Raw genomic sequence first — 17,028 nt, forward strand, 5'->3', positions numbered from 1 at the left:
CTGGTATGTGAGCTAGAGTGTGGGTTCTGACTGAGAGAAAATGGCTTGAGCCTGTGAAGTACTAGCCTGGGATTTACCTTATGAGGACAGGGTGTTTTGCGAGGCAAAATCTAGGAATGTATATACATCTCTGTGACCTGTCATGTAATTGAGATAAATTAGGGGCAGTAAAAGGGAAAATGTAGGGTGTTATGTTGACATAAGAAAGAGTTTAAGGCTAGTCTTGTTTGTGAGTCAATTATAGGCTTTTGTGATTGTCAATGAAGAGGCGCTCTTTGTGTGTGTGAGTGTGTGTGTGTCATTCCAGAGTTCATTAAGTGAGGGTTTAGGTTTATGAAGCTGATATAGAACTGGGATCAATTGTGAAGGAACTGTAAGATTAGGATGAGGCACGTCTAGAAGGGAGTAGGATAAAAACAAGAGTGGTGGGAATAGGATAAAAACAAGAGTGGTGGGAACAGGATAAAAACAAGAGTGGTGGGAACAGGATAAAAACAAGAGTGGTGGGAACAGGATAAAAACAAGAGTGGTGGGAATAGGATAAAAACAAGAGTGGTGGGAATTGTATGGGGACTATAACCAAGATGAAAATGCATATATTGGGCAAAAATAAAAAATGATGTAAGAAATATATAAAAGAAAAAAGAAAAAAATAAAATGTGGGGAAAAAAAAGCAATATGGGTAAATGAAGTCTGGGGCCGAGTCTGGGAGATCCGAGTTTGTGTGTGCTGGTGGCAAGCCTGCCCCGGCTCTCCAGTGAACGCACCTGAGTCACCTGGAGTGAGGTCAATGAGCCGGCAGGAAGATTTGAGCACGTGCGGCAAACTCGGGTGTTAGCCGGGTCAGGCAGGGTGTGCGTACATGTGTGAGTGTGTGAGTGAAGCAAGTTCTCGAGCGTGAATCTGGGGCTAGGGGTGACCGGCTGGCAGCTGTGAGTGCGGGTGCGCGCGCGTGTCTGTGCGCGCGCGCCAAGTTGGGCTTCGTATTCGCCGAGCGTAACCAGGGCGCGTCGTCCCGTGCGGCCGGTTGGGTCCCGGGCTGGAGGAGGCGCCGCGGGGCGGGAGGCTGGGCGAGAGGGCCCGCGATCGGAGCGCGCCTCTGCTGCGGCCCGCGCGCTCGCTGGCTCGCGGGGGACTGGCAGGAACCGGAGCAGCACTGCCGCCTCTGGCGAAGGCTCAGGCGCCTCCTCCCGCCACACTCGCTCACTGTGGCTCGGCGCACGCTGCCGGCGGCTGCCCTTTCCGCCTCTGGGGAAGGAAACCCGCGGGCCGCTGTCTGCAGGAACCATGGCCTCGGGCCGGAGGGGCTGGGACAGCTCCCACGAGGACGATCTGCCCGTGTACCTGGCCAGGCCGGGCACCACCGACCAGGTCCCGCGGCAGAAGTACGGCGGCATGTTCTGCAACGTGGAGGGCGCCTTCGAGAGCAAGACCCTGGATTTCGATGCCCTGAGCGTGGGGCAGCGGGGCGCGAAGACTCCCCGAAGCAGCCAGGGCAGCGGCCGCGGCTCGGGGTGCCGGCCCGGGGTGGAGGGGGACACCCCGCGCCGGGGCCAAGGCCGGGAAGAGAGCAGAGAGCCGGCGCCCGCGTCGCCCGCGCCCGCCGGGGTGGAGATCCGGAGCGCCACCGGCAAGGAGGTTTTGCAGAACCTCGGCCCCAAGGACCAGGTAAGGGGATCCGGCTCTCTTCTCCGCCCGGCCTCGTCTTGTTCCTTCCTCAACTCGGGCGCCGCGACCCAGGTACAACTTTCTCCCGCTCACTTGGCACGGGCAGAGGCGAGGAGGGGGGGAAAGGCGCATCCCCGGTGGAGCGTAGGGTGACCTTCTAGCCAGAACTTGAATTCGCGCGTGGCCGCAATCGCAGCATCTTCGTGCGCCCGGGACAAAGCTGCGCGGGTTCCCCTGGCTCCCTGCCGCCACCCCGGCCGTCGGCTCTGGGTGGGTGTGTCAGCCCAATTAGCCCAGGAACGCGTGGGGGTTTTCCAGTCCTTCTCAGTATCTGAATAACCACGCACAATTGTCTTGTCCACCGCCCCCCTCCCCCCACCCCAATTAAATCTCAACTCAGGTCATCGGGACAGAGGACAAACTGGTGCTGGGAAAATGGGGTTATCCCCATAGTGCCCGGATGAAAGTACAGGGTGGGCGGCCTCCTTTTGCACTCTTCAAACATCAGTTCTGTCCCTGAAACTTTTTGGGTGTGGAGCCACTAAACTAAACACCCAAATCTCAGTCTCTGTCTCCTGCCCTAGATGGACATTTCACGTGTGTGTAAGGAGTGTATTTGTGTACAAAGCTTGGCACAAGACGGGGTACCACGGGGATCCAGCTGGCTCTGCAAGAATATCATCTACTTTTGAAAATAGGCAAGAGTATGAAGAGGCAGTCAGCTAGCAGGAACTGCAAATTCCCTACTGCCCTTCATGTGCCAAAACCAATTTCTTCTGTGTCATTTTGAGAAACTCATGTCACACTGAACTGACTGAAGGGATGGCTTTGAAATCTAGTGTACCCTTATTTATTTCATAGAAAATCAGAACCATAGTTCAGAAAATTCAGGGCCTGGACAGGACTGGAGTATTTAGAGTTCAAACTGATGCTTTTGAGATGGGGAACAATAGTGATCAGATATGGCATCACTGTCTAGATAGTGGCTGCAGAACCCACCCACAGATGATATTCTGGGCTAACGCATTGTTGGAAAATAATCTAAATGGAAATGTCTGTTTCGGTACAAAACAGTTATTGCTTACCTAAGTTGTGAATGTTTTTCCATTGAAACGCAGTGAGCCAGGGAAAGAGCCGCACATATCTCCGATGTTTGATTTTTCCAAGTTTATAACAAACAAACAAACAAACAAACAAGCAAAGAGAGCTTTAACACTGGATACCACCAGGGAAAGCAAGTACTGAAGTTAGCATTGTTTAAAGGTGCCCTTTGGAAACACGGTCAGTTCAGTGTCCCTTGGAATCACTCATCTAGTTTGTGATTTTCACATCCTACGGGATTCCTCTAGGCCTTGCTCTAATACCCTTTCAGGAAAAACTTCTGAAACTTTTGTAGGGTCTTTGGCTGATTTCTGAACGGCAGGTTATTGACCCTTGGCAGTTCTGAGTTGATCACCATTGAATGCGCCCATCCTGACTCTAAAGGGTGGGACAGATGGAAAAGGTCGGTAACAATTACTATGAGTCAGTGCTATTCCCCACGCTGCAACACCCCTGATGTAAGCCAGATAATATGCCTGGTTTGCAAGATTGAAGAATGGTAACTAGAGAAAAGGAAAATGTGCCTCGCTTAAACCCAGCAATTCTTCCCTTTTCCTTCCTTTTGCAAACCCTATACTTTTGGCTCCTAATTGAAAAATAATAATACAACCTAAGCATCAGCAGGATTTCAAGCGCTGCATGGTTATTTGTAAATTCAGGCTTGCTGTCAGCTTCATCCAGGCCATGTTATTACCTCTCATTTGGTTGAATCGCACTGAGGTTATCTACTTCTGTGCTTGATTATTTTCTTGAAGATAGGAATTACATATATCTTTGCGGCTGAAATGCCTGCCACATTGGAGTAACTCAATAAATGTTTGATAAATTAGACCTTGTTAATTTAGGCATCTCTTTTGCTGCAGAGATGCACAACGATCATCTGACCTCTGTTTAAATATCTCCATTTTCAGGGCGCTCTCAACCTCATGAAGAAGCATTTGGGCAACTTTACTTAAAAACGTTAAACTAAGCTCAAATCTGCCCACCTATAGTTTCTACATACTCTTCCTAGTTCTGACCTCTAAAAATATAAGAATAAGTATGTTTTCTTTTCTGAGATATTTTAATAATTTTAAGCCTTTGGTTTCCCATATCTGTCAGAATAGCCTAGTCGATGGCCTTGTAACAAATACCCCCAAATCTCAGTGGTTTAATCAAACAAGTTTATTTCTCGCTCCTGTTATTTATCCAATAACAGGTTATCCAATGGGGTTGGCAGGGCAGTTCTGTTATCATTGCCCCTCAGAGAGCCAGGCTTTCCTAGCCATTCTTTAGTGTTACTTTTAGAAACAAGCATGATGGAGGTTCCATCCCCACACATCTGTGATGGGAGAAGGATGAACACCACACTGAAGTCACCACTTGACTTCATGCTCACATTTCCCTGGACGGAGTAAGTCATTAGCCTGTGCTCAGTTTAAAAAAATTAGGAGAGTGCAATGTTAGTATGATCCCATAAAACAGATTAGAAATATCTGGAATGTGTCTTTATTCTCACTCCCAGATCTGGGAATGGGCCCATGGGGTGACACCTGGCTCAGCCCTTACAAATTATATGACCCTCAGCATGTAACTTACCCTCTGTGCCTCAGTTTTCTCATCTGATAAATGGGCACAGCAGTGACTACTTTACTTGTAACAGTACTCAATACATATTCCTCACTATCACTTTTTGAGATTTTTACTATCTGTTACATGTTGTTTCATTGCAATTGCTACATTGTCCCTAATATTCACTTTAAAAACTTAATTATTTCTAGCTTCCTTAGTTCTCCCCTCTGATCCCTTTCTGGGATATATATTTTGTAAGTATTCTTCCAAAAATACAGTGCCCAGAACTCAACATAGTGCTCTAGATGGGGATAGGACCATGCAGAGTGCATTAGACTGGTTAATTCTCTTGATTTACATACAACATATGCTCCTGTAGTACAAGATTGTGTCTAATCAGTAGGCATGTCCTACTATTGTCTCCATAGCAATCTCCCTATCACTCAAGCCTTCAGAAACCTATCTGCTCATGTAAGCTGCTGTTAACCTGCTGGTACAATTGAATTTAAAACAAAACCAAAAGGAAAATCATACTTTATCTGATTCTGTTTTTCTTCTCTCTCTAATATTCATCACCATCTTAGCTCATCTTTTTATTTTATCATTATTTTGAACCTTAATTCTATGATATGGCATCCCTAATTCCAGCTTTGAACCATGTACAGATGTGATAGTAAGGACCTCTTTTTGATGTCCTTATTTATGTCCTAACATAATTACTTCTATGTCCTAACATAAATATATTTTCTCCAGATAAGGAAATTGAAGTGCTCAGAAACTCTGAAGTGTTTAGCCCCAGATTACATAGGTAATAAGGGGGGAAGTTTCAGTTCTGATTGTTCTGATCCCAGAGTTGCTCCTCTTCCCGGATGGAGAGATTGCTTCTTTGTTTTAATTCATTGAGCCTGACCACTGTGTCTGCTCCTGATCTGTCAATATAACCCCCACACTCTCGAAACCCCTTCCCTCTTGCCACCTGCTTTTTATTCAGGACACTTACATGTCAATTGCTCAGCCTTTGAGAACAGTTTCTGCAAAATCTTTATTCTTTTAAGTTGATTTTGAAACTGTCAAAAGAGATTTTTTAAAAAACGTCTTGATAAAATCAAAATACACTTTGTGTCTAACATACCTAATTATTAACTCGCACCTTCAGGAAGTAAGGTTAGTTTTTAAATGGATAAACTAGGAAGGAGTTAAATAACAAATGTGTTTAGCAGAATAAAGGTATAAAAATGTCTCTGAGTTATACTCTAAATGCCAGCTACCAGGTAGGAAGTATCACCAGGTGTTCATATTGTGCTCTGGACCTGCCTGTCACGCCTCGTTCAATTATGTTTTTAGATTTTTCTCATGATAGACATTCATATCGCCAAAAATCTCCATGGCTCACACAACTTTTTGTTTAAAATTTACTTAAAACTATTAAGTAAAACTCAATGCAATCAACATAAAGCAATTCTAAATGAAAAGCAAATGTTTCCACTATTTCTCAAGATGGTGTCCACGCATTTCACTGTTTCTAGTGGTGAATAAACCCTAAAAGGAGGAGAATTATGATCTATGGTCTTGCCAAGAGCAAATGATACTGTGAAGAGTTTGTCATCCAGTGAAAACAGAGTAATGGCATTATGATGACATGGGTCTATTGAGAACTCCTTTTCAGAGTCATGGGTCATTTCTAGTTCCCTGCTTCCCACATGGGCCACTTTTGTGCAAGAACTTCCTTTGTGAAGTCCTCAGGGGCCCTGGATGCAGGAGGAGAGGATTTGAAATCAATGAGATGTGGTGCTTAACTTTTCCCCATTTGTCATTTGCCTTTTTTGTCAGGGGCATAAAGTTGTTTTTGCTTTTTTTAAGGTTTTTTTTTTTTTTTTTAAGATTTATTTATTTTTATACAAGAGCTGGGGTACAGGCCAGAGGCTCAGGAGGGTGAGAGGATTCACCAGAGACAGAGTGGGGAGCAGAACAGGCAGATGGACCGAAATACACTGCTGAGGGGAGCAGCGAGCTAGACAGGAGAGGTCTGCTGCACAATGTGGGTAGCTCCCTGGCCGTGCTGGAGACGATCCTGCACTGCAAAGGCTGTAGACAGCTTCACAGCACTGTGCTCAACCCGCTGTACCACTGGGGAGGCCTTGGGGCAAAAAGTTTTCAAAATGAGTCTGAAAAATTGGAGTTCTCCTCTTTACCAGCCTGCACAAGGGCGGCCAACTGGAAATAGAACTCTTAGTTTATAAAGGCCTCCCTAGTCATCAGAATCTAAACACAGTCATGTAAACGAATTTTTCAGAGCGGCTCTGAGGACGGAAAGTTTGCGCAAAGGCTAAGAAAGAGGCCCTTGCTTACCTGGCCCTGGGGCCATGCTTGAATCTGAGCGTACATTTACTTACCCAAACTTGGAAATGTTTGAGACCTTTCAGAACTTTGGTTTAGTTTGACAGTAGGCATTTGAGGAACATAAAAAAGGAGCTTTCCAAGTAATGCTACGATTGGCAGCGTTCCCTCAAAGTAATGGTCCCTGGAGGCTGCAATCTGCTGACGGCGCTTGTAAGTGATGTTGAAGGCAGCCGAGCGCTGTCTGTGATGGCTTCGCTCAGGGCCTTCTGGGGCTTGTTCTCTTCATGATTAATTTTCACTGGGCATTATTCCTACAAATCATGTTCCTGGGAGACAGTGGCTAAAGCTTCCTAGGAACGGGAGAATCTGGCCGAGCAGAATCATTCTGTGCCTGGAAGCTCAGCCCTCCTTTTTCCAGAGGAGACTGAAGCCCATTGAGCTATCTCAGCATGTTTAAAAAATTAAACTTCAGGTCCTCCCTGGTGGCCGAAGGGGTTAAGTCCCAGCCCTGTGGAGCTATCAGCAGCCACTGTAGCACCACTTCTATCCCCACTAGGGAGCTGACCTTATGGTGCAGCAGACCTCTCCTGTCTCACCTGCTGCTCCCCTCAGCAGTGTATTTCAGTTAATCCTCCTGTTCTGTTCCCCCACTCTGTCTCTGGTGAATCCTCTCACAACCCCCCCCCCCCCACCGACCCCACACACACCTCTGGCCTATACCCCAGCTCTTTTATGCATAAATAAATAAAATAAATTTTTAATAAAAAATAAGACACAATGTTAAAAAATAAAAAATTATCTGTACTCTTAACCTATGGCTTTTAAAAAATAGTTGTACATCTCATTAGAAAATGAGATGAGACAAAGAATCAAACTGGATAAAGTGGAGAGGTCTTAGCTTAGAGACCCAACCTTTTCAGCTACTGTACATCTTGGGTAAGTTAGCGACCTTCTCTCTGAATTACTTCCTCTTTCCTAAAATGAAGTGGCTGGGCCAGATGGTCAGTATAGTGATGGTCTATGAACTTTTTTTTTTTAAGATTTATGTATTTATTTATTTTTAACTTTTTTTTTAATATAGACGCATGTTTCATTTATTTATTTATTTGTTTGTTTGTTTGTTTATACATGCACTGGGTACAGTCAGAAGCGCGGGAGGGTGAGAGAATTCACCAGAGCCAGAGCTGGGAGCAGAGCAGGCAGAAGGACCGAAGTACACTGATGAGGGGAGCAGCGGGTGGCAGGAGAGGTCTGCGCACCATGTGGGACCCTCCTCTGGTGGCCGGGGAGCAGCCGGGGATCGAAGCGGTGCTGCAGAGGCTGCGGGCAGCTTAGCAAGCCAGCGCTCAACCGCTGAGCCACAGGGGAGGCCCTTAAGATTTATGTATTTATTTATACAAGCATTGGGTACAGTCAGAAGCGCGGGAAGGTGAGAGAATTCACCAGAGCCAGAGCGGGGAGCAGAGCAGGCAGAAGGACCGAAGTACACTGCTGAGGGGAGCAGTGGGCGACAGGAGAGGTCTGTGCGCCATGTGGGACCCTCGCCGGTGGCCGGGGATCGAACCAGCGCTGTGGTCGGGGATCAAACCGGCGCTGCAGAGGCTGCAGGCAGCTTCGCAACCCAGCGCTCAACAGTTGCGCGACCAGGGAGGCCCTCTATGAACTTTTTTGACCCCTATGCAAATTTTTTGAGCTTGCTCTTTGTATATTTATGATATATGTGTATGTATGTCTGCGCGTATATATGCGTATATATAACACATGCATATATATCCATTACCTATACAATTAATGTATTAATATCCTATGACTATTATAAATTCAAATAAAAAGTACAAACTGAACAAGAAGAGATAGCATCATACAGGCAAATAGAAATCCTGATTTTTTTTCTTGTACCCCCATTGTCTCTTGCTTATCCATTTGGGTGAGTGCGGCTGTCTGTGATTTTTACACCACAGCCACAATTGTCAGTATTTCTTTTTTTTTTTTTTTATTTATTTTTTCTTTTTATAGAGGCATGTTTTATTTATTTATTTGTTTGTTTGTTCGTTTGTTTTGTTTATACATGCACTGGGTACAGTCAGAAGTGCGGGAGGGTGAGAGAATTCACCAGAGCCAGAGCGGGGAGCAGAGCAGGCAGAAGGACCGAAGTACACTGCTGAGGGGAGCAGCGGGCGGCAGGAGAGGTCTGCGCGCCATGTGGGACCCTCTTCTGGTGGCCGGGGAGCAGCCGGGAATCGAACCGGCGCTGCAGAGGCTGCGGGCAGCTTCGCAACCCAGCGCTCAACCGCTGCGCCACCGGGGAGGCCCAATTGTCAGTATTTCTAATATTATAGTCACTGGTGAATCTATTGTCAGGAATACATGCTCTCCTGTGGACCAGTTTCTGCGAGAGAAGTTCAAAACTGTTGAAAGACTAGATGCTGCTTGGTGTTATCTCCTCTCTTTACAAATCTACATGTGGGGTTGAGCCGGTGGGGTGTGAATGGGTAGGGTCACCATAAATGTAATGAGGAGTCCCCAAATCTCCCTTCACCCACTAATTTTTCCTAGACTTACTAAAAAAATTATTAATCACCAAGTATGTAGGTACACAAGCAAAAACTAACCTTGGGAAAACAAAGATGAACCAAAGAGATAAACAATAGGAAAATGGAGACTGTATTTCCGCTTAGTCTCCCAGAGTGCACTGCCATGAGCACAGCACTGTGTATTAACCTCTGTGTGTAGGACACATTTTCATTCTAGAATAAAGGGAACAGGCAGCGTTACCTGTTTTTAAACTACTTTTTAACCACCTTTATTTGGGGGAGCACTTTTAGCTTAGCAAAATTGGCTAGAAAACTGCAGAGATTTCCCATATTTCTTCTGCCCTCACATCATGTGACTACTCTGTTATCAGTATCTCCTGGCAGAGGGTCCATTTGTTATGGCTGATGAAGCTACACTGATACATCATTATCACCCAAAGGCCACAGTGTACATTAGGGTTCGTTCTCAGTGTTGGGTATTCTATGGAGTTTAAAAACTATCCTGACTATTATCACAGTGGTATAATATTGTGCAGTGGTATAGTATAGTTTCCTGCCCTAAAACCCTTTGTGTTCCACACATCCATCCCTCCCTTTCTGCTACCTCCTGGCAACTACTAATCTTTTTATTGACTCCACAGTTTTGTCTTTTCTAGAATGTTGTATAGTTAGAGCCACTCAGTATACAGCCTTTTCAGATTGGCTTCTTTAACTTAGAAATATGCATTTAAATTTTCTCCATGTCTTGTCATCACTCGGTAACTCATTTCTCTTTCTCTTTGAATAATACTTTGAATAATACTCTATATCCATGTTGTTTGCTTCCAAGACTTGACAACTATGAAGAAATCTACCATAAACATCCATGGACACCTTTTCTATGGAAATAAATTTTTAATTCCTTTGAGTAAATACCAAGGAGATGATGGATCATATGGCAACAGTATGTTTAATTTTGTAAAAAATCTCCACACTGTCTTCCAAACTGATTGTGTGATTTCTCATTTTCACCAGCAAATGAGGGCTCTTGGTTTTTTACATCCTTTGTCAGCATTTATTGTTGTCATTATTTTGGGTTTTGGCCAACCTAACAGAGGTAGTGGTATCTCATGTGGCTTTTTTTTAAAAAAAAGATTTATTTATTTATTTTTTTATACAAGAACCAGGGTACAGGCCAGATTCGCGGGAGGGTGAGAGGATTCACCAGAGAAAGAGCAGGGAGCAGAACAGGCAGACTGACGAAATACACTGCTGAGGGGAGCAGTGGGCGTGACAGGAAAGGTCTGCTGAGCCATGTGCGACCCTCGCCGCCCAGCTGGAATCAAACCGGCACTGCAAGAGGCTGCTCCGGACAGCTTCATAGCGCTGTGCTCAACTGCCTGCGCCACCAGGGGAGGCCCTCTCATGTGGCTTTAAGAGCAACTCCCCAATGACTTACATTGTGGATCATCTTTTCACATGCTCTGCAATTTATTTTATTTTATTTTTGTGTAGAAGAACTGGGGTATAGACCAGACATGTGGGGTGTGTGGGGATTTACCCAAGACAGAGTGGGGGCCAGAATAGGTGGATTTACTGAAATACACTGCTAAGGGGAGCAGTGGGCGAAACAGGAAAGATCTGCTGCTCCATGAGGGTTAACTCCCTGGCTGGGGATCGAACTCAGGCCATGGTGGTAATAGCGTTGAGACTTAACCCCTAGGCTACCAGGGAGACCCACATGCTTACATATGCTCTGTAGCTCTTATTTGTTGAGGTACACATATACCTACATAGATATACATAGAGCAGAGTTAAAAAAGTACTTTTATATGTATTGCAATGTCTTCTTTCGTGAGGTGAGTTGACTTGTTTATTTTCTTATTGTTGAGTTTCTTAAAACTCTTAAGTTTTTGGTACATTTTTGATAACAACACTTTATCAGATACATCTCTTGCAAATATTTTTGTCCAGTCTGTAGCTTGTCTTCATTCATTTGACATTGTCTTTTGCAGAATGAGTTTTTAATTTTGATGAGGTCCAGCTTACCCATTATTTCTTCCATGGAGTGTGCCTTTGGTATTTTAGCTAACTAGTTGTTGCCATTCCTAAGGTCACTGAGTTTTTCTTCTAGGAATTTTACAGTTTTGCATTTAGGTCTGTGGTCCATTTTGAGTTAATTTCTGTAACAGTGTAATGTGTGTGTTTAGAGTCATTTTGTTGCACGCAGATGTCCAGTGATTCTAGCACCATTTGTTGAAAAAAAAAATGTGTCTTTGTTCCGCTGTATTATTTCTGCTTCCTTGTCAAAGCTTAGTTGACTGTATTTACATGGATCTCTTTCTATGCTTTCTGTTTTGCTTCATTAAGCAAGTTGTCTTTTTGTCTGCCAGTATTGCACTGTTTGAGTTCTCTATTTTTTTTAAATATTTATTTATTTACACATACAAGAGCTGGGGTACAGGACAGAGATGCAGGTGGGTGAGAGGACTCACCAGAGTCAGAGTGGAGAACAGAACAGGCAGATTGACCGAAACACACTGAGGGGAGCAGCTGGCAAGTCAAGAGAGGTCTGCTGTGCCATGTAGGTAAGTCCCGGGCCGGGGATTGAACTTGTGCTGCAGTGGCTGCGGACAGCTTCACATAAGGTTTTGTCATGTCAGTTACTTTGATTTTCTTTCCTTTAAATATAAATTTAACTGTAGGTTTTTTGGTAATGTTCTTTATCAACTAGAAGGAGTTCCCATCTAGTCCTCATTTGCTGAGATTTTTTTTTTTTTAAATCATGCACTGGTGCTTCCAAATGTTTTTTTCTGTATCTATAAATATGATCATGTGATTTTTCTAATTTAGCCTGTTGATGTGATGGATTGCCTTAATTTTCTAATGTTGAGCCAGCCTCACATACTTTGAATAAATCCCACTTTGTCATGTTATATAATTCTTTCTATGTATTGTTGGATTTTATTTACTAGTAATTTATAATTTTGTCCATGAGAGGTATTGGTTTTTAGTTTCCTCTCTTGTGGTGTCTATCTTGTTTTGGTATTCGGGTATTGCTGCCCTCATAGAATGATATAAGAGATGTTCCCTTTCCAAATATGTTCTAGAAGAGATAGTAGAGAATTGGTACAATTACTTCCTTGAGTATTTGGTAGAGTTCACCAGTAAACCTATCTGGACCTGGTGCTATCTGTTTTGAAAGGTTGTTAATTACTGAGCCTATTCAGATTATCTATTCTTTGTGAGTTTTGGCAGATTGGGTTTATCAAAGAATTAGTCCATTTCATCTAGATTATCAAAGTTATGAATGCAGAGTTCATAATTTTTTTGTTATCCTTTTGTTATATCTAATTGACTGAATAGTCCTATCCAGTTCAACTATATCCTTACTGATTTTCTGCCTGCTGGATCTGTCCGTTTCTGATAGAAGCATTTTATTTATTTATTTATTTAGACTCTTTGTTTTATTTTATTTATTTATTTTTTAAAATTTATTTATTTATACAAGCACTGGGTTACAGGCCAGAGGCGTGGGAGGGTGAGAGAATTCACCAGAGACAGAACAGGGAGCAGAACAGGCAGGCAGACTGAAAGCACTGCAGAGGGGAGCAGCGGATGAGACAGGAGAGGTCTGCCTCGCCATGTGGGAATCTCCCTGGCCGGCCAGGAATCGAACTGGCCCTGCAGAGGCCGTGGACGTCCTCACAGCGCAGCGCTCAACCCACTGCTCCACTGGGGAGGCCCATGATAGAAGCATTTTAAACTCTCCAAATAGAATAGGGGAATTATCTATTTCTTTGTGCAGTTCTATCGGTTTTCTGCCTTGCAAAACATTAATATTCTGTTTTTAGGCATAGGTTTATTAGGGATTGCATTTCTTCTTGGGGAATTCACCCCTTTACATAATACATGTACATAATTGAATACATTGTTGCTATTATTACTTTGAACAAATGGTTATATCCTAGATCAAGAATAAGAGAAATGAAAGTTTTTATTTTATCTTCACTGTTGCTTGTCCAGTGCGCTTCCTTTCTTTGTGTAATCCAAATTTTGTTTTACATAATTTTCCTTCTCTCTGAAGGACTTGTTTTAATATTTCTTGCAGGGCAGATCTACTACCAAATTCCCCCTATTTTTGTTTGCCTGAAAAAGGCATTATTTCTTCTTCACTTTTGAAGGGAATTTCATAATGTCAGAATTCTAGGTTGATTTTTTTTTTTTTTGTCTTAACACTTTAAATATTTCACTCCATTCTCTTCTTGAGTAGTCTCTGAGGAGAAGTCATATTTACTTCTTATTTTAACTGCTGCATCGGTGAGGTGTTTTCACTCTTTGGTTTCTGTGAAAATTTTTTCCATATCTCTGATTTTCTAAAATCTGAATATGATATGGCTAAGTTTAGTTATTTTTGATATGGTATTCCTGAACTTCCTGGGTATGTAGTTTGGTGTCTGACATTAATTTGGATGAAGTTCTCAGTCATTACTGTTTTAAGTATTGCTTCTGTTTCTTTCTTCTCCTTCTCATATTCCCATTATGTATGTATTAAACCTTTGTGTTGCCTCTTAGCCTGGAATATTCTGTTCTTTTTTTTTCTAGTCTTGTTTCCTTTGCTCAGATTTGGAAGTTCCTTTTATTATATCCTCAAATTCAGATATTCCTTCCTTAGCAGTGTCTAGTCTACTAAAAAGCCTCAGAAGCATTCTTCATTTCTGTTACAGTGTTCTTGGTTTTTAGCATTTTTTAAAATTCTTCGTTAGCATTTCCACTTCTCCGCTAACATTATCTATCTGTTCTTGTATGTTATCTCCTTTTTTTCATACTAAGTCCTTAGCATACTAACCAGTTTTTTTGAAATTCCTGATCTGATAATTCCAACATTCCTGCCATGTCTGACTCTGGTGCTGATGTTTGCTCAGTCTCTTCAGATACTATTTTGGCTTAGTTAGTATGCTTTGTAATTTTTTTAAAAAAAAGATTTATTTATTTATTTATTTATACAAGCACTGGGTACAGATAGAAGCAAGGGAGGGTGAGAGAATTCACCAGAGCCAGAGCGGGAAACAGAACAGGCAGACCGACGAAGTGCACTGCTGAGGGGAGCAGCGTGCGGCAGGAGAGGTCTGCATGCCATGTGGGCCCCTCGCCGGGCGGCCGGGGATCAAACCAGCTCTACAGAGCCTGCGGGCAGCTTCGCAACCCAGCTCAACCACTGCGCGACTGGGGAGGCCCTGCTGTGTAATTTTTTTATTGAAAGATGGACATGATGTACTTAATAAAAGGAACTCTGTTAAATAGGTCCTTAGTGCCTCCCTGGTGGTGCAAGGGTTAAGCACAGCACTGTGAAGCTACTGCAGCCTCTGCAGCATGAGTTTGATTCCCAGCCAGGGAGCTACCCACATGGCACAGCAGACCTCACCTGTCTTGCCCACTGCTCACCTCAGCAGCATATTTCAGTAGAGCTGCCTGTTCTGCTCCCCATTCTGTCTCTGGTGAATCCTCTCACCTCCCGCACCTCTGGCTTATACCCTAGTTCTTGTATGCATAAATAAATAAATCTTTAAAAAAAAGAAAAGGAAGTGACTTTCTTTGGAAAAAAAAGTCGACTAGTGAGACTTTCTGGAGGAGAAGATGGGATTAACAGAATGGAAATAGGAAAGCAGAATTTGGTCAGCTTCAAAGGTGAACACAGTAGCTAAAACAAAAATCATTGGTAGCTATGAGACTCTAGAAAAAGGCCAGGAGATTAAGAGAAGGAAGAAGTGGAAAGGGACTGTGTCATCAGAAACATCAATTCCAAAGAGCACCTACACCCCTATGTTTATAGCAGCACTGTTTACAATAGCTAAGCTTTGGAAACAACCCAAATGCCCAAAAATAGATGACTGGATCAAGAAGATATGGTACATATACACCATGGAATATTATTCAACATTCAAAAAAGATAAACACATGCAATTTGAAGCAACATGGATGGAGCTGGAAGGGATCATGCTCAGCGAAATAAGCCAGAAAGAAAAAGAAAAATACCGGATGGTCTCACTCATAGGAATCTAGAAAACTTAAATAAGGGACCAGGAAAAAGAATAACTATAAGAAAGTGAAAATCAAAATCAACAAACAACTATGAACCAGAGACACTCAATGGGGGGTGAGGGGGCAGGGAGGGGAGGGATTAGGGTCAAAATGAGGGGGTTGCAATTGTATGGGGAATATAAAAATAAAATTTATTATAAAAAATAAAATAAAATAATGGTATGTAAAGCATACCTCACTAAAGTTATAAAAAAAAGAAAAGAAAAGAAAAAGAAAGGGACTCTGTTATGTTATGCCTCAAGATTATAATGACATTTTTATTGGGTGCTGTAATTTGTTGATGGGTTGGCCTGATTTAAAGTTTCCTGCTTCAGATAGTATTTGAAGGATCATGGTAGAGATAGGATTCAAATCAGTCCTGGGCTGTGAGCCTGGAGCCATGCACCACTATTCTAGACCATGCAGAGTGGTGTAATTCCCAGAAGCTACACTTTATCTAGAGAGAATAGATGAAGTGCTTATGTTGAGTTGGAAGTGGGCTAGAGAGGGGCTCATTTTCTCTGATTAGTATTCCCACATCCTGTCAAATTGCAAAAAATAAAACCAATCAAATAGAAAGTTGTATGATAAATGGATAATGAGTGAGAAGGAAAAGAAATACAGTTGATGATGATATCTCACACGTTGTTAGGGAGGGAAAACCTTTCCAAGAGAGCTTTCTCTTACATACCACCAAGGGAGAGTCAGGAAGCCAGCCAGTGGTACCCTTAGGGAACATCTTAGTAAGATTGCAGAGTGGGGAGCAAGGAGCTTGAAATGGGTATGGGGGATTTGAAATGAAGGCATTATATGGCAATACAAGCTTTCAGATGAGAGTTTGCAAGTACCTGATATGTTGTCTACAATGGGAGTCTGTGAACTTTTCTGGAAGGGCCACTTAGTAAATATTTTAGGCTTTGAAGTAGGTAAGGTGTGCAGGTAAGGTGTGAATAGTTTTGCTATCCAGAGGCAATATGTAAATGTGGGTGTGGCTGTGTGCCAATAAAACTTTACTGACAGATTCAGGTGGTCGGCTGGATTTGACCCAAGGCAATAGTTTGCCCACTCCTAGTCTTAAATACAAGGAAAGAGGCACAGACACGAAAGTGTGTGTGTGTGTGTGTGTGTGCGTGTGTGTATTGAAGTGTCAAAGTGACTCACAGCAACTTTTCAACATGAAGAGTCAGAAATTTGAATTCAATATGCAAGAGAATCTAAAAGGTTCAGAAAAATACTTACTCCCCTTCATTATGTGTGAGATTGCAGGAGGAAATTAAAAATAAATACATATCTGATCATGAAGAGGAGAACAATACAAGCTATTTCAGAGAATGTGTTTTTTGAAGTGGAGGCAAAGCTTTATGAAGAACAAAGACAGGAGAAAGGGGGAGGTTGAAAGGGTAACCTGGAAATGACAGTGGCAAAGAAACAAATACAGGAAGTCCGAGTGATGAGGAGGAAGGGGGTCAAGCTTAAAATAAAGCTTTGCTGCCCTGCTGGAGAAGTGTGGAGGCAGCAAATGGCTGGGAGCTGCAAAGAGGAGAGGAAAAAGTGGAAGAGTCTCATGGAGTTGTTAAGAGAACGTGCAGCTGTTACATGAGAGGGGAGAATGCTTGGCTCACTGGCCCTGAACACATGCCAGTAGATTAAAAATGTGGAGTTTGGGGAGCTGAAAGAATGGCTAGTCCAATGAGAGTGGTTAGGAATTTTCTGCAGAGGAATGTTCTTGGGTTCCAGGGTGAGTTGGGTACCTTCTGGAAGACGTGTTCTCCCT

At 43.1% G+C, this 17,028-nt stretch overlaps 1 protein-coding gene across 1 annotated transcript in view; it reads left to right on the forward strand.

Moving 5' to 3' along the window:
• The first annotated feature begins 1,121 nt into the window (after nt 1–1,121).
• The window catches only part of DPYSL3 (dihydropyrimidinase like 3), a 116,679-nt gene continuing 100,772 nt past the window's right edge, over nt 1,122–17,028 (forward strand). The window contains exon 1 of the mRNA XM_037509000.1: nt 1,122–1,668. Coding sequence (XP_037364897.1) covers nt 1,288–1,668 — 381 coding nt within the window. The 5' untranslated portion in view covers nt 1,122–1,287. The remainder of the gene's footprint in view (nt 1,669–17,028) is intronic.

This window comes from Talpa occidentalis, unplaced genomic scaffold (genome assembly GCF_014898055.3).
Source record: "Talpa occidentalis isolate TD23 unplaced genomic scaffold, MPIMG_talOcc4v2.1 talOcc4.13, whole genome shotgun sequence".
NCBI lineage: Eukaryota > Metazoa > Chordata > Mammalia > Eulipotyphla > Talpidae > Talpa > Talpa occidentalis.